The 18,655-nt window shown below is 44.2% G+C and overlaps 1 protein-coding gene across 3 annotated transcripts in view; it reads left to right on the forward strand.

The window, feature by feature from the left end:
* SETD7 (SET domain containing 7, histone lysine methyltransferase) overlaps nt 1–9,916 on the forward strand; it is a 58,355-nt gene extending 48,439 nt beyond the window's left edge. For all 3 annotated transcript variants that reach the window (XM_086346638.1, XM_086346639.1, XM_086346640.1), the window contains one exon: nt 4,284–9,916. In XM_086346638.1, coding sequence (XP_086202764.1) covers nt 4,284–4,464 — 181 coding nt within the window. In that variant the 3' untranslated portion in view covers nt 4,465–9,916. The remainder of the gene's footprint in view (nt 1–4,283) is intronic.
* The last annotated feature ends 8,739 nt before the right edge of the window (nt 9,917–18,655 follow it).

The raw sequence follows: 18,655 nt of genomic DNA on the forward strand, positions 1-18,655 counted from the left end.
TGTAGTTTGCTGTTGCTTGGTTCTCTTGCTTGTGAACATAAGCGGGATCAGATCGTGTGCGTTTAATCTGTAGGAGAAGTGCCAGGATTCGCGTGTCCCTTCTTGCATCCCTGAGATGGCTTTAAAATTGTTCTGGCAGTCGCTTGTTCTCCTTGGCAGCCAGTACCAAGTACTGAAGCTACAACTTCTGTTTAAAGGGCGAGCAGAAATGGCAGAGGACATGTGTCATGTGAAATGAAACTGACACTGTTATTAACTCCAAGGCTTTTGTGGCCAATGTAAATTAGGCCAAAGCATCGTTCCAGGCTGCACACAGCTGAACAACAACCATTTAAACCCATGGTAACAAAGGATTATAAATGCTACTTGCTGCTGCTGCTGCTGCTAAGTCGCTTCAGTCATGTCCGAGTCTGTGGGACCCCATAGATGGCAGCCCACCAGGCTCCCCAGTCTCTGGGATTCTCCAGGCAAGAATACTGGAGTGTGTTGCCATTTCCTTCTCCAATGCATGAAAGTGAAAAGTGAAAGTGAAGTCACTCAGTCGTGTCCGATTCTTCACAACCCCATGGACTTCAGCGCACCAGGCTCCTCCGTCCATGGGATTTTCCAGGCAAGAGTACTGGAGTGGGTTGCCATTGCCTTCTCCGATAAATGCTACTTAGGCTGCCCCTTAAAACGAATGAGTTTTGTGATTTAATGGCAAGGATATGATTTTTCTCATCAAAAGTAAGAGAGCACAGGGGAAAAGAGAAGAAACCATTTGTGCAAAATCAAGTCCCTCCTCAGAAATTTTTTTTTCAAGCCCAGTGTGAATGATTAATTACTTGGGGTCATGGAGAGACTGTGCCAAGTCACTTCAGGTGTGTCCAACTCTGCGACCCTATGGACTATAGCCCGCCAGGCTCCTCTGTCCATGGGCTTCTCCAGGCAAGAACACTGGAGTGGGTTGCCATGCCCTCCTGCAGGGGATCTGACCCAGGGATCAAACCCACATCTCTTATGTCTCCTGCCTTAGCAGGTGGGTTCTTTACCACAAGCACCAGAGAAGCCCCAGGAGAGACTATCTGAATAATAATCAGATAGAACATTCAGATACCATTCCATGGGATTCATTTGTTTCTAAAATCATTGGTACTGTTATGCACACTTTAACACAGAACAACAACGTCTGCAAGCTGTTTTAACTGTAGTCCAGTACAGTGTGCCAAATGACAGACAGGAACTGCTTCCTTTGCTATAGATATAGGCTACTCATCAACAAGGAGCCGAACTGCGTGCTCAGAGGTGTGGTCTGAGGGCTGATCTTGCCCAGTGTTTCCTGAGCGCTTTCTCCAGGCCAGTACTGTGGTACAGGCTTCTGTGCACGATGTCATTCAATCTTCCCAGTAACTTCGTGGGGCCACCAGTATTACTGGTGATTATTACCAGTATCCTAGATCAGGGACAGGAAACACAGGGCTCTTGTCAAAGTGAAGTGCTCTAAACCTCTGTGCTTTAGGGCTGCCTTGAAGAATCAGCACCTGAGACTGAGTTCTTTCTTTTCAGTCTGTCTATTTTCTCCTCTGAAAATAATGAAAATGAGTAGGAAAATGAAAATGCAAGAGGATAATAAGAGAAATCTTAGGCTTCTTGTGGGATTTTTTTGTTTTGTTTTTTGTGGTGTACCACAAGGTTAACTAGAGCTCCATTTCAAGATTTTTTTTTTGAAGTATCTGATTTATAATATTGTGTTAGATTCAGATGTACAACAAAATGATTCAGATATATATATATATATGTCTTCTTTTTCAGATGCTTTTCTTTTGTAGGTTGTTATAAGATATTAAATATAGTTCCCTGTAGTGTACAGTAGGTTCTTATTGTTTATTTTCTACATAGTATTGTGTATCTATTAATACTAATCCCATACTCCTAATTTATCCCTCCTCCCTCCCCACCTTTCCCTTTGGCGGCCATAAGTTTGTTTTTCTTATGTCTGTGAGTCTGTGTTTTGTAAATTAAGTTCATTTGTATCATTTTTTTCAATTCTATGTATAAGCGATATCATATGATATTTATCTTTGTCTGACTTACTTCACTTAGTATGATAATCTCTAGGTCTGTCTACATGCTGCAAATGGCAATATTTCTTCCTTTTTTATGGCTGAGTAATATTCTACTGTAAGGAGTATTGTTTTTTAGTGAAATATTTTAGAGACCACGAGTTGTGATTTTCATAAGTAATTCCCAAATCCCTGGTCCAGGAATATCTTTTGTGCCAGAGCGCATTTGAGAATTCTGTGCATGTGCACAATCTCACACATCCACAGGCTTGCTTACATGCTTAGTCACTGATGAGAGTCTTCAGTTGTCCCAGGGACACGGTGGTGGTAAGGAACCTACCTGCCTGCCAGTGCAAGAAACACAAGAGATGCAGGCTCAATCCCTGGGTCAGGAAGATCCCCTGGAGAAGGAAATGGCAACCCACTCCAGTGTTCTTGCCTGGAGAATCCCATGGACAGAGGAGCCTGGCGGGTTACATAGGGTCGAAAAGAGACAGCTATGACTGAAGTGACTGAGCACAGCACAGCACTTTGTCACCGCAGGAACTCTTGGAGGATAAAAATCACTAGTCTCATGATTGCAGAGGAGGAAAGTGAGATTCAGAGCTGCACAGGTGAGTTTCCAGAAGGAGGCAGTAACAACGTGCGGAACCAGGACTCACACCAGAGTCTTCAACCCCAAATTAAGTGTGCTTGCCAGGGCGCAGGACACCCAGGACGGGCAGACACTGAGGCCCCTTGACGTGAGGATGCGGCTGTTCCTCTTCATCCCACACAAAGTATGTCTGTACGCCGCAGACACACCTCTCCCCCCAAGTGCTTGCCATCACGCACCATGTGCCGTCTAACTTAGGATCTAGGACCTTCTGTAATGTTTCAGTGCCCTTTGTTCAAAATGTAAATGAACCAGACAGATTCAATCATATGCATACAAAAATATAAGATTTTCTCTGGCCATGCCTTCCACGTATGTGCAGCCCTCCAGGCTCGTCTGTCCATGGGATTCTCCAGGCAAGAATACTGGACTGGACTGCCATGCCCTCCTCCAGGGGATCTTCCCAACACAGGAATCAAACCCAGGTCTCTTACATCTCCTGCATTGGCAGGCAGGTTCTTTACCACTAGCACCACTTGGGAATCCCTTGTTAGAGGAGACAAATCTATTAATACTTATTTAGCCCCTGCTCTCCTGCAGGGAGCTGTGCAGGTGAGCCGGGCTGGGAGCCTTCAGTAGATGAGCACAATCCTAGCATGAGCCCAGCCTCTCCCTTCACAGCGTGGGTCAGCGGGAAATCTGAAAGAAGCAGGGTGGCAGGGCTTCCCTCTTGCAAAGAAATCTTCATTTACTTTCAAAACTAGAAAATAATACTTCCTCAAGAAGTACAGGATGGAATACAGCATTTTTTGCTTTTGAAAATCCACAGGGCTCTCTCTTAAAACTCCAGAAGTGCCCTTGCCCTGAGACACAGTCAGGTAATCTGATGCTACAGGCCGGATGAGCTGAAATGCTGACAGACTACACTGAATCTGATTTCTCATTAAAGACAGATTTTTGGGGTAGATCTGGCTATTGATTTATAAATACAGAGGGCCAAATATGCTCAAAAAGAAAGATAGGGCCATACTTTTTATTTACTTACTTACTTATTTTGGCCATCCCAAATGGCAGGTGGGCTCTTAGCTGGAACCAGGGGTCCAGTCCAGCCTCTTGCATTGGAAGCAGAGAGTCTTAACAACTGGACCACCAGGGAAGTCCCAGGGCCATGCTTTTTAAGCCGCAATGCAGTGGTAAAGAATCTGCCTGCAGTGCAGGAGGCAGGAGATGAGGGTTCGATCCCTGGATCAGGAAGATCCCCTGGAGGAAGAAATGTCAACCCACTCCAGTATTCTTGCCTGGAGAAGCCCAAGGACAGAGGACACTGGCGGGCTATGGTTCATGGGGCCACAGAGAGTCAGACATGACTGAGCGACTGAGCGTGTACACATGAGTCCCCTGGGGGAGGGGAAGTGGTGTTCAAATGCAGACTCTACTGCCACGTCTGGGTGGGGTAGCCTAAGTGTCACCGTGAGCACCAGGCTCCCAGGGAACACTGATGCTGGCTCCTCTGTGACCGTCACCCTGAGGACCTGCCCCTGGTGTCTAGGCCACAGCATGTGGGTGATCCCTGTCTCAGCCCTTCTAGCCTTTGCATCTGACCTTCTGGTCCACCTGGGAATGACTGTGTGCCTCTTGATGTCTAGGTTTGTCCACCCCCGGTTCGGGCCCATCAAATGCATCCGCACCCTCCGAGCCGTGGAGGCCAACGAGGAACTCACCGTTGCCTATGGCTACGACCACAGCCCCCCAGGGAAGAGCGGGCCAGAAGCCCCCGAGTGGTACCAGGTGGAGCTGAAGGCCTTCCAGGCCACCCAGCAGAAGTGAAAGGCCTGGCTCCGGGCTTCAGGGGACCTGGAATAGAAACTTGGATCTATGCACTACGTTTATCTGACAACGGGACAACCAGGGACTGCTCATGCTGTGACATCACACCCTCTCTGCGTTCGCTACGACTTTCTCGAATACTAACTAGGTCTGACTGTATTACTCATACCAGATTTAAAATTAGCTAGCCTCGCAACAACGCCCTCCTGAGAGGTACTGTCGAGCACTTGACAGAAGACAGCATGATGTTCTTGGGTGGTTCAAGTCTAAATCTGTACCGCTTTAGAGATGCCAAATGATTAGACTGAAAAAAGGGAAAATAAGGGGGTTTTTCAGTCATTTTTAGTCAGTGGTTTTTCCATGAGATTTATTTCTATGGCCAATGCAAATTGTGGTGTCACACTTGCATATGCGCCATACGAAGGGGAGAATTACTACATTTTTATTCTGTAAATGTAGTATAATTTGCCTTTTAACCTTTGATCTGTCTCTTGCAATAGAATGGCTTTGTTTTTTGCCCCCTAGCGAACAGAACCCCACTTTTTGAGTCAGTTCACCCCTTAGTCCTCTTCTCTCTCTTAGGTATCTTTCACAAGAGAAAACTTCCAAACAGATTTCGTGTCCTCGCCAGCGTGTAGGTCTCTCTGGCTCTTTCTATCGATCTGTCATTGTTTCATTATTATGTCCTAATATAAAGACCTGGCTCCTAGTGCCAGGCTATTATTATAGAATTATTATTCTCGCATGTAAACAAAGATATCTTTGCTTTAAGATGTGAGAAGAGATGAATTTACTTTGTTTGCATTAAGTTATGGAAGAGTTGTAATATATACTTTAAGAAAGAAGAGAGGGAAATTAGTATTTCTAAGCAGTAACTGTGGCAATTTTGCAGTATCTTCAATAGTGCTAGTCATTTTTTTTCTCCTTAGATACACATTAAATGTACATAACATAGAGCAGTCTGGCTTGTGGCGCAGTACATTGAATTCAAAAGTCAAATAGCAAACTTGAATTCTAATCCAGAATTTGAAAGTCCTTTGTTTTGTTTCTTTTTAAATCGCTACTATTAAGAGAGATGTACTGATCACTAGGTACAAATCAAACCTTAACTGCTAAAACTAACTCTTCATCATTGTAATTTCAAATCATTTACCTGCTTCAAAGCCTTGTGAATTAAGATTAACACCTGTATAGTTTAAAAGCAACCGTATCGATAGCATTTCAGTCATTTTGCTAGCCATGTGTAATCACAACTGCAGAAATAAAGAGAAACCCCCCTGTTTTTTAGTTTAGCTAATTAGGTATGTAATTTAACTGGGATTGCTCTGAATGAATTCTGAGAGTTTGGGGGTCATGGCAAGTGCCCTTGCCACATGCCACAGCTACGCCTTCCCTAGATGCCTCGCTTGGAGCTGGGCATCTAGAGATTAACATTTGTTCCAAGTCGCAGCTGTCAGCAGAGCACCTGTCACCAAGTCAGTCTGGTCTTGAAAGCTGAAGCCTTCCACACTGTAGCTCCTGTAACTAGGGGAGGCTCAGAAAGGAGAAAAGAAACAGGCAGGGGGAAGTTGGCTATTTTGTGTCAGTTACACGTGCTGTGGGAAGAACTTCACAGAAGTGCTTGATCCAGGGCTGCTCACAGCTTTCAGTTCTGGCAATTGGCTCCAGGCACAGGATTCAGCCTTTCCCTTGGTTAGACTTTCCCAGAGCCCCTGTGTCCCCCCGGCAGAGCGGCTAAGTGGCCTTGGTTTCAGGGAGATATGCTGCTGGTTCGCTTGTGAGAAGTTCTGAGGGCTGCCAGAAAGATCTTCCAGGAAGGGAACTGAGAAGTTTTCAGATTAAAAGGCACCAGGATAGGATCGCTTCTATTCTGTAGAAAGAGACCGTTCAGTGAACTGTGACAGACGACGGAGTCTTGGGACTTGTATTCCGACAGGTGCTTTCCTTCAAACGTGTCCCAAAGTGAGTGACTGTCTCCAGAGAAAGATGGCTTGAACTAACCCTGGTCGGTGGCGTTGGGAGTGAGGTCAGGGGGAAGACTGGCACAGAACCCCACAGCAAGGACTTCAGGCTGCCCTGGGGTGTCATTTCTATACCAATGGGCTACCCCGTTCAAATGGAATTTCTCTTTTCTTTTGATAAAAGCGATCGAAGTGAATTAAATAGTAGTGATTAACCAGCACAAATCCATTTTTCAGATGACATCGTGAATGACAACACTTTGAGTTCAGAGCCCGGCAGTGTGTCTGTGACAGTCAGACACATCAGAGGAGGCAGTGCCTGCAACCCGAGCCTCTCTGCATCTCCGGGCTCTTCTTTCTCATGCCCTCCGCTTTCTTCTCTCTCTCTGTCATCTGTGAGAATGCCCCAGTGTGCCTACATAGCAACCTACCAGCTGATCCCGCCTCCCACCAGCTGATCCCCCCCCTCCCACCAGCTGATCCCCCGCTCCCACTCCCTCTGTGTGCTCCCCTGGGGCCCTGTCTGTCTTTCCCTCTGGGAGTACCTCTCTCCATCACTCTGCATCCATGTCTGAATCTACCGCTCGTCCTATCCCCTGCCCTCCTGACACTCCTAAATGTAAGACTTCATCACAGGGTGGGGTTAGAGGGCGCCTTAAGATTCACTGTGTTCTGTAGGTAGACAAAACCGCCAAGGGGGTCGGGGTCCCCTGAGGAATGAACTGCTGAGGGAATAAGGGTGTTTTTTCCCTGTTTGAGCCAAAGCTGAGGGATGTATTTTTCTACTGAGTCTTGATATCCGCTGTGGAAGGAGCTGTGTCAGGAAGCAGGTAGTTTCATGAGCAACGGCACAGAAGTGTGGAAGAATCCGTGTAGTGGGGATACAGGAGTAACTTTCTGGCTCCCCAGAAAAGGCCAGTGCTGAGATGGGTATGTGATGCCATGGTCCCCAGGAGATTCAATCAGAGCCATCTCAGTCCAGCCCCTGCATGACTAGCTTTTTCCTTAGCAGCTTTTCTATGACAAAATATTATCTTGTGTTAGAGTTAGGAATAGGAACTAATCTGTAGGAGTATGTCCCCAAACGGGCATTTGAATGGACTCAGAAAAAAACAAACGTAAGGATTGAATTTCTGAAAAAGGAATGATGAGATTAAAAAGCAACTGGCATGGAAGACTTGAGTTTTGCAGTACCTATTCTTATTTTAACCTGCTTCATCCCTGGTCTGCCTGAGACACTGAGAAGAAAATTTGTTGTTGAAGAGCCCTTTGAACCTGTCTGAGGCTGTCTTTAAACTTATCTGCCCTCTGGGGGTTCTTCACACTTGAAAAACAGTTTCCTCATCACCAACAACCTGAAAAAGGCCAGCCTGAAGGCCAAGTGTAACCATTGACGATATTTAGTTGTAACCATAAAATTGCAGTAACTGTGAACAGTGAGTTCAAGGGTTGTCTTCTCCGTGAGTCGTATGTGGCACTTTAGTAACTTTCCTTTAATCTATGAAATTCTAAATCACTCACTGCAAACTGCATTTAAGATCTTCCAGGAAGGTATCGTTTTTCTGTTGTGCTTTGTTTTAAAACAGTTGCCTCAAGTTTCTGTCTTAAGAGTAGTGATTTAGAATCCAGACATCTTCTGTTTTAGAAAAACAAGCAAAACTATGTTGCAAGACTGATAGTGGTAATGTTTATTTGCCGCAGATCAAAGGTTCACAAAATATATGAAATTTTTACATCTACTTGAGGTACCTTGATAGTTTTTTTTTTTTTTTTTCTGTTTTTTCAGGAATTTGGAACTTTGGTGTCTATTTTTATTTAAAAAATACTAAATTGTTAAGGTTTTATTTTGCCAAATGTGTGCAGACATATTCAAAGCAATGAAAACTATTTCAAGCCATACAACCACAGGGATGGAAACCCTTTTCACAAATTTTAATGTGTTTGTATGTAAATAGATGTTTGTATGAACTATTTTCATGGTAGAATGAATATATTTAAATGAAGTTGAATTATTCCAGTGCTATTTAAACAAATTGCAAAAATTTTTGGTGAGAATTCTCTGAGTCTATTGAGATATAATGCAGATCAATTTTGATTTTTAAAGAATCAAAAGCCTACAAATAACTCTGCCGCGTGGCAACTTCCCCGCGTTGTTGCCCCCGACGTGGAGACAGCTTGTAGGCTTCCCAGTGCCTCAGCCGCTTCCTGGTGGAAGTTAGGTGCTCGTGGAGTTGTGTCCACCCTTCAGTGACATCACTCCAGGCCTTCAGGGGCCGGGAGTGACTCAGAGGCATTAGAGACACCGGTGCAGTTATCTGGAGCACAATTTCTTTGCAGGGCAGCAGAATCAGAAGCCAGACGTGGCCATGGGAACCTTGGAACGGGTTTTCTGGCCGCCATCCACCGTCACCCTTACTGCCTAGTCACACACGTCAGGGAGGCTGCCCTGAGTGGAGTTGGGGTTCAGATCCCCCGGGTGGGGCTTCTTCGGTTTTGCCAGCAGTCCCTGCCTCCGGGCCTTCACCTCGAGAGAGGATGGAGGAGGGTCCTGCTGGCAAGGCAGGGCCCATTTCTCAGCACAGTCCACTTCCTGTCTCAGCTCTGGGCAACTATGCACCCAAGCACCGAACTTTCCACCAGAGAGAGACATCCTTGGATAACGCAGATCATTGCTTCCTCTGTCTGTGACTTGACACACCGTTGTTAGAAGTCGTTTTAACATCAAGACCAGTCACCTCCCTAGGACATACCTCCCAACTGCCCTGACTCTTACTAGAACACTCCTTTATAATGATAGTCAACTTGAGTGGGTTTTGTTTTTTTCCACTTTGGTCCTGGATGAAATGAAATGATAAATATGATGACAGATTTTCACTGTGTATACTAGCAATATGTACACACGTACTGATGTATCTTAATATACGACTTGGTTACATTTTGGATGACTGTCACTCATCTCGATTCATGCATTGGGAAGCTACAGGGACTACGTCGTGTCTGCTTATCATAGAAGAAAGTTGGGTTCATGGTTCCGAGCTCCCTACTTCAAGAGTTTTTTCTCCTGCGTTTTCTGTGTTCTCTTTTTATCCTGAAACAAATCAATTAGGTTGTGAGGTATGTTTAAGGATTGGAAGCCAAGGGAATGCTTTCAGCATTTATTGCAACCAAAAGTTAACCTCATCACAGTTAATGAGCATCTTTGATTGGTCTTTTGTGGAATTTGAACTAAATCTATGAGCCTTATTCAATATCTATAATTCTATGGTTTTTTTAAATTATGGGAAATTAATGAAAGATGTTTACATGAATAATGTTCGCCCTTACTGTGTTATGAATGAGTTTTTTGTAGTGTGTCTGGGTGCATGTGCAAGAGAGTAGGAAAAATGTTTCTGAAACAAAACTTGACAAATATTTGTAATGAGAAGTCAATTTAAAGATTGCTATAATTGCGCTATAGAAACAATGCAAGTATTAAACAAAATATACAATCACCTGTCATTGTCTTCCTTTGGTTGCAGAAAAGCAGTAACATTTCTCATGCCATGTCTATCTATATATTTAAATTACTATGCAAACTTTACATTTGAACTAGTTTCAAAATGGTATTCACCTTTTACCATTTTCAAAGCATTATAGTAAGAACTGAGAGAGGGCTATGGAAAGATTAGAAGCATCCTGTATATTTGGCATAATACCACATACACCCATGAATCCAGAAAAATTAGCAACATCAGCCAAATATATCTGATCGACTCCATAAATGTTAAGAGTATTGAACGGAAAAGAGAAAAATCAGGGAAAAGGTAAGAAGAATGGGAAACTCATGGTTAAGATACAGGAACGTTGTTAGATGTCATGATAGATATTGGTGATCTTAGGATAGCTTTGAGCCAAGGAAGCCAGGAGCCCCTTATTGCTTTAAAAAAAAAAAAAGTTTTATTTTAAATTGGAGTATAGCCAATTAACAATGTTGTTGTGATAATTTCATGTGACCAGCAAAGGGATTCAGCCATACATATACAAGTATCAAAACTCCCCTCCCATCCAGGCTGCCACGTAACATTGAGCAGAGTTCCCTGTGCTATACCACAGGCCCTTGCTGGTTGTCCATTTTAAATGTAGTGTATACATGTCCATCTCAGGCTCCCTAACTGTTCTCCCTGCCCACCCCCCGAAACAACCATAAATCATTTTCTGCATCTGTGAATCTGTTCCTGTTTGTAAATAAGGAACATATTGTAAATTTGTATCATATCTTTTCAGATTCTGCATATGAGGGATGTCATACAATAGTTCTCCTTCTCTCTGACTTATTTCACTCAGTTGGAACCCCTTATTTTTGCCTAATCACAATCAACTTCCCCAAATTCTCCCCTACAACATTTCCAAAGCACAAAAGCCAGTGACAAAGGGGATAAAAATAGTACTTCGCTATCGACTGCACCATCTGCCCAGGGTCCCGAAGCAGTGAATTCCAGGGAGTTGGGCCAAGCTGTGAGTCAGCTGGGTGTCAAACTAGAGCAATCCATGAGCACGCCTGCTTTCTCTTAGCCCCCTTGGCTGCCCATTCCTAGCTCTTATCACACTTCCTTCCATTGAAGCAAGTGAGATGACTCAGTCCAAACCAGCCGTGGACCAGCTTTACCACTCGGATGAAGACACATCCATACCCTGGATCCTTAAGAGTTTCACTCACCAACGCACAGTATTCTTCCTGCTTGTGAGGAAGAGGAGTATGAGATTAAAATGAATAAAACTGGAATAAATCTAAGAAGCTAAACTCTCAAAAGTGAAGGATCAGGCAATTTTTTGTGGGTTAAGATGGAGTGGGCTAAAGGGTTGTAGAATATGGGATTGTGAGGAAGATCGAGACCAAATTGTTTTATGCTCAGTAATCGCCCCACATATACTGCTTATAAAATATCTGCCTTTGGGCTTTAATGTTCCAGATCACTTAGGCTGATAATTCATACTCAATTTGAAATGATTTCAGGGGTCATCTCTAGAATTAGAATTAGATAATAGTCATTCAGAAGATTGGGGGTTGGGGTTGTTCAACTAGAAAGTTTTGCCCCAAGTGTTTTAGAAAGCAACAGTTGCCTTCCATATAAAAAGATGATGCAAACTCCCCTGCGGCGTATTGGTGTGAAACCAAAAGCCATGACTTTTTATTTAGAGCTTCACTTCTTACACTATACATACAAAAGGATGAATGGCTCCATCTACATTGCTCCCAAATTTTTCCTTTTGCAAATATCAGAATGTTTCTAGCTTCAAGAAACATAAAAACCTGCCTCAATATAGCTGAAGCAACTAAGATTTACTCTTTCACATAACAAGAAGTGTTGAGTGACCCTGGAGTTGGTTAATTCTAACAAAATTTCTTTCTATCTTTCTGCTTTGCAATTCTTAGCAGGTCAGGTTTGCCTTTAGGGGCCAGTTCACCCCACAGTCACAAAGTGGCTGTCACAGTTCCAGACATCACAGCCAGATTTTGCAATATACAGTGGGTGAAAAGGTAAGTCTCTTGTACGGTCTCTACCACGGAGGAAACCTTGGTCCTCCATGGGAGGACCCTGGGAGCACCATTAGTATCTGAGGGAAGCATATAGCTGTGAGGGGAAGGATAGCAGGGCCTGAACAAAGCTGAGATTCTCCCAGCAAGGAAGGAAAGAGAAATAAGGGTTGGGCTGACCACCCACAGTGTCTGTCTCTTTTGCAACATAGATTTTGTCTTATTTTCTTCTGAAAAGAAAAGAGGTTAGTCTCTTCAAATAAATAAATGGGTTTTCTTTGCTTTTTTTTTTTTTTTAATTATTTGGCTGCACCTGGTCTTAGTTGCAGCACATGGGATCTTTACTTGAATGTGGGAACTAGTTCTCTGACCAGAAATCAAACCCACGCTGCCTGCATTAGGAGCATGTTTTCTTAGCCACTGGACCAGTAGGGAAATCCCCAAATGGATTTTCTAATTAATCTAATCAACTCAGAATTTTCCAGTGACTGGTGTTGGAGAGGTTCTACAAAGATACATGTAGGTCAAGCTTATAAGGCAGTTTTAATGTTTAGGTTATTCATTTATTTCTCACACAGCCATGTGTATAGGTACTGCCATCACCCCATTTTAGAGAAGGAAAGACCAAGGCATAGAGATGTTACCTTAACATCTCTATGTTAAGAGATGTTACCTTAACATCTCTATGTTAAGAGATGTTACCTTAACATCTCTATGTTAAGAGATATTACTTAACTGCAGTTAAGTAACCAGTCACAGATCTAACAAGAAAGAAGCAGAGGCAAAGCATGAAGCCAGAGGGTTGGGCTCCAGGCTGCTTTCCAGACCATACTTACGGGAGCTCCTCTCCCCATCTGCCCTTCACTTCATGCTCTCCACAGGGTAAAGCCAGCTTCTATCCCCTTGATCACTTACTTAGCCCACCGATGAACTGATGTCCCAGGCCCCAGGCCCTACTTGGTCCAATTCATGTAATAGTGAAACCAAGTTGGGGCCCTATGGGGCTCCCAGGCATGGTGGCCTTTTTTTTTAGGCAGTACTCCAGCCTCCATGACCTCCCCTGTGTTCCAAAGGGCAGATTCGAACCATTACTAATCAAGGAAGAAGCTGCCACTTGAGGAGAGATTAAAGGACTCTGAGAAGCTCATCAAGACTAGGAGACCAACCACCTGAGACCCTGCACACACCCTAATCTTGTCAGCAACCCCACCCTTGAACTATTGCTGTAAAACTCCTCAACATATCATCCTGGATTGGGACACGTGATTTTCAAAGACAGGAATCCACTGTATCCCCCTTCACCTGGCAAAGCAATAAAACTATCCTTTTTTTGCTTCACCTAAAACTCTTGTCTCTGATTTGATTCAGCACTGTGCAGAGAAGCTGAGCTTTTGGCATCAACACCCGGACCAACTTCCCATAGTTTTGCGCACATCACCTTCTGCCCTGATCCAGAACTTCCACATCCTCTGCCTGGATTCCAGTCGTAGCTTCTCCACCCCAGCCTATTTCTCATTCCTCACCTTCACTACCTGAAGCTCCCTTAGGGATATTTCACTATTCCCGCCTCTCTGTGTTGGCACCGGGGAGAGTTATGAGGTTGGGGGGGACCTGGCTCTGGAGTCAGACTGGTTTGTATCAGCTCTGCCGGTAGGACAGTGGACTTTAGATTGCTGTCTAGCAAAAGTGGATAACACCTGTGGCACAGGGTTGCTCGGGGGCTGTGAAGACTGAACCTTTGCAAGCCCTCTTCTTTCTCTGACCCTCTTGCTTCCTCTCCAGCCACCCTCACTGTCTTCCAGTTCTATAGGGGCCCCCAAAGCCATTTTAAGGACTTGGTTTTTAACTCAGAATGCATGAAAAGTCAACCAATGACATAAACTACTTCTGTGTGTTTTTTTAAGAAAAACAAACCAGCTTTATCCAATCTTAGTTTTCTGAATGTTCTATCAGTTAAAGAATTCGAAACTTGAGAGTTGCAAGTTAAGTTTTCCTCCGGGCAAGATGAGGACTGCAGCCTGGGAGACAGCACCTCAGATGACTCTGAGAGACTGCTCCAAAGAGGCAGTGGGGGAAGGTCAATATATAAGGTTTTTGAGAAAGAGGAGTTCAAAGCAGTCAAGTGCTTACTTTACAAAAGGTTTTCTGCTAGTCACAAGGAGCTGATGTCACCAAGAAGGGATTTCGTTGATTTTCTAGATATGAGGAGATGCAAGGATTGGGATCATGAAATCAGTTCCCGAAAGTATCTAACTATCCGTTTCCCGAGCACAGAGTGCCTCGCTCTCCGCTCTGAATCCCCCAGGGGGTCAAAGGTCAGCAAGCAAAGCAGCACAGGACTCAGTCTCTGCAGAGGCAGATGGAAGTGCCCTTGTTGTTGTTCAGCCTCTGGCAACAATCTTGGCAAGCACCCATTTGTAGCTGACAGTTCCAAAAATGCTGTTGAAACTGTAATTGCTGTTAGCCCTTCAGTTGGAGGGCTCCGAAGAGAAGAGTGATAAGACTGGCCTTACCTGTGTAACAGGTTCACCTTGACTGCACACAGCGGGGGGAACAGACTGGGGCGGGGAACCCAGGTGGAAGCTGGAAGAACAAGACACAGAAGGGGCGCTGGCGATGAGGAGGGGTTGACCTGGGGGTATGCCGTAAAGGCGGCGACAGTAGGTCTTGCTGAGATGTGGGTTCGAGATTTTAAGGTGTTGGTTTTATTATCACTCAGGGGATAAGGCCAACAGATCAGTGCTGTCAACCAGGCAGTTCATTACTCACAGTTCCCAAGGGGAGGGGTACCAAGCCATGGTGTGTGTGTGTGGCTGGGGGACCCAGGGTGGATCAGGAGGCAGAGAGGACGGGGGAAATGGAGACTAGAGGCTGGACTGTGGTTTCTGGGGGAAGGAACAGGCACGGAAGGTTTAGAATTAATTATTTTGAATAATTTCAGTGGGCTCTGGGGTGTGGCTCAGCAGTAAAGAATCTGCCTGCCAATGCGAGAGACACATGGGGTGGGACAAGTAACCCAGATTTAAGAAGATCAAGGACTGCTTCGTGGAGGAAGTGCTGAATAAGCTGAGACTTTACATATAAGAGTGAATTATGGGGAGAGGGGACAAAAAGCAAGAGAAGAGAGAGTATTTTAGACAGGGAATGGCATATTCAAAGTCTGAGAAGCAGAGTAAGAAAGGTGGAGACATTGAAAAAAGGCTGCTTCCTATCTTATACGGTTGTGAGATTTAGCTCTTAGAATAGTGTCTGTCACAGAGTATTCCATAAACGGGGCTTCCCTGGTGGTTCAGTTGATAAAGAATCTGCCTGCAATGCAGGACACCCGGGTTCGATCCTTGGGTCAGGAAGATCCCCTGGAGAAGGAAATGGCAACCTACTCCAGTATTCTTGCCTGGAGAATCCCACAGACAGAGGAGCCTGGCGGGCCGCAGTCCATGGGGTCACAAACAGTCAGACACAACTTAGCAACTAAACAAGTCTGAATAATTTCAACAGGCTCTGGAGTGTAGGGGGTGCTTTTAGTTATTCAGTACCTGGCCCTGGGGTGATGGAGGCCTGGAGTGTAAGAGCCAAAAAGAAAGCTGGTTTGTAAAGCAACTATACTCCAATAAAAACTAATTTAAATAAATTTTTTAAATAACATATACCATAAATATATTTCCATTGAAAAATTTGGGTTCTAGGCTTCCCAGATGGTGCTAGTTAAACAACACACCTCCCAGTGCAAGAAACTTAAGAGACCCAGGTTTGATCCCTGGGTGGGGAAGAACCCCTGGAGGAGGGCATGGCTACCCACTCCAGTATTCTTGCGTGGAGAATCCCATGGATAGAGGAGCCTGGTGGGCTACAGTCCATGGGATCACAAAGAGTCAGATACGACTGAAGTGGCTTAGCACGCAGGCATAATTTTTAAAAGCTACACTGTACTATATTATATGACAGTACCATGATTTCTTTAACCTATCCCCTATTGAATATTCAAGTTGCTTAGCACTATGGAATCATAAATAACACTGCAATGAGCATCTTTATGGATTAAAAAAGAAGACAAAGAAGCGGGTTGCAGGATGGGCTCTGGACGGGTTGGTTTGCATATGAAAGGACAAATCGTTTGCTAAAGAAATTGGTGGCCCAGCTCAGCAAGGCCTCAGATGTCAACGCATCAGAAGAGAAAGACACGCTTAACTCTTTGGGAAGTAAGGAATCAAGGACAACTCTGCTCTTGGTCTGAACCACTACAAGAAAGAAAGAATCGCTTGTGAAAATCGCTTCTGTCACCACTGCTGATGCTGACCGTCTTGCCGTGAAACACCAGCACTCTCCCAGTTTTTATTTCTATTTCCAAAACAACCCGTTAGTTTCTTCATGATCCAGCTCCCTCTTGTGGTAAGGATTTATTTTCATACAGTTTCTGACATGAGGCTGTAGAACAAAAAGAACTTAAGCAAGAAGATGATTTAATACGTTTTGAAAACAAACATGAAAACTGAGCTGATACTTATTCCCATTATCAGGTTGAACTTTGAACAGACAAATGAAGACACAATTTCCAGGGCTTTTTTTATTTTTTAAATACACCCAAATTACAAAAAAGGGCTTCCCTGGTGGCTCAGATGGTAAAGAATCTTCCTGCAATGCTGGAGTCTTGGGTTTGATCATGGAAACCCACTCCAGTATTCTTGCCTGGAAAATCCGCATGGACAGAGGAGCCTGGCGAGCTACAGTCCTTGGGGTCACAAAGAGTCGGACGTGACTGAGGGACTAAGCACAGAAGAGCACTTTTGGAACTTGCAATAAACTATGTTGAACAAAGCTTGTTTTCCTTTCAAACTAAAACAAAATCTAAAAAGCATTTTAAGGTCAGGTAGCTCTTTAAAAGCACCGTTTTCTGCAAAATATGGGTTGTGAGTTCTAGTCCTAAACCAATCTTATCTTGTACTTCCCTGACATATCTCTTTATTTTTTTTAATGAGTCACCCCATGGTGTCACGAGAGGGTCATGGATCAGCAGGGGAAGTTATCTCCCAGCCATCCATATGCACAAACTACACTGTTTTTGAGATCCCATGGACTGTAGCCCACCAGGCTCCTCTGTCCATGTGATTTCCCAGGTAAGATTACTGAAGTGAGTTGTCATTTCCTCCTCAAGGGGATCTTTCCAACTCAGGCAGATTCTTTACCACTGAGCCACCAGGGAGTCCTCAGAGGAATATATTTTCTCCAAAACAAGGAAATCTTAAGCAGCTTGAAATAAAAAACAGAGTCAGGACTGGGATGAACACTGCGGGGAGTATGAGTGTTCATCCCATGCTACTGAACCTGGTCACTCAAAGGAAAATTTATCCCAGGAGATCTGAAATATTAAAGAAATTTCTCAAAATGGTGCTATATAGGAGAACCATTCAAAATATAATGCTCTAGTAGCATAAGATCCAGAAATCCCACTCCTGGGCAAGACTTGAATTTGAAAAGATAAATGCACCCCCATGTTCATAGTGACACTATTTACAATAGCCAAGATGTCCATTGACAGAGGACTGGATAAGAAGATATGGTACATGTATAGTAGAATGTTACTTAGCCATAAGAAAGAATAAGATGATTCCACTTGCAGCAACATGGATAGAGCTAGAGATTCTCATACTCAGTGAGGCACATCAGACAGAGACAGGCAAATATCATATGATATCACTTCTAGGTGGGATCTTAAGAAATGATACACGTGAACTTATTTACAAAATGCAAACAGCCTCACAGACATAGAAAACAAACCTAGGATTATCAAAGGGGAAAGGTGAGGGGCTGAAGGGAGAGATAAATTAGGAGTGTGGGATTAGCTGATACACACTACTAAATATAAAATAGATAAACGACAAGGACCTATAGCACAGGGAGATAGATTTGTGTCTTTCAATGTCTTATAGTAAACTATAATGGAAAATAAAGGGAAAAGAATATAGCTGAATCACTTTGCTGTACACCTGAAACTAACTCAACATTTTAAATCAACAATACTTCAATTTTTTTTAAAGCAAATCTAGTACTCAGCCTGTGTGTGTTTGTGTGTGTATTCAGTTGCTCAGTCATGTCCGACTCTTTGCGACCCCATGGACTGTAGAGTGCCAGGTTCCTCTGTCCACGGGCTTCCCCTCCAGGAGATCTTCCCAACCCAGGAATCGAACCCGGGTCTCTTGCATTGGCAGGCAATACTTTACCACCACTGCCACCTGTGAAGTCCATAATAACACCATTTACCTAGGTAAGACCTACAGCACCCACAGCTATGTAGGACACAGCCAGGAACTTGAAATCAACGGACTTCTAAGCAGCCAATCGCTATTTCGAAGTTCATGAACTTTGCTCTGAACTACCTTGGCACAGCCACCAAGGAATAGGTTCCAGACTCAGGGCCTCTGACCCAAGAGGTGTGAAACGGAAGAAGGAAGCACCAGAAAAATGCAGCTGGTTTTCTAAAAGTCTCTTTCAGTTTTTCAGCACCATGGCTGGAAACCTAAGTACTTTGAAACCCTAGCAAACTCTGACAACATTCTCCAACCTCAGGGGCAGAGTCACCTGGGAATTCGTTACTGATGCAGTTTCTTGGACCCAGCTCTCGGAGACCCTGCATGTGGATCAAGTCCCCCTGGGCAGAGCACAGACGTCTGGCATGTCTGCTTTGCCATGCAGTCCAGTAAGTGATGCTCAGAGTGAT

The sequence above is a fragment of the Bos grunniens genome, chromosome 17 (genome assembly GCF_055505025.1).
Source record: "Bos grunniens cultivar Pamir isolate PY7600 chromosome 17, Bosgru_T2T1.0, whole genome shotgun sequence".
Lineage (NCBI taxonomy): Eukaryota > Metazoa > Chordata > Mammalia > Artiodactyla > Bovidae > Bos > Bos grunniens.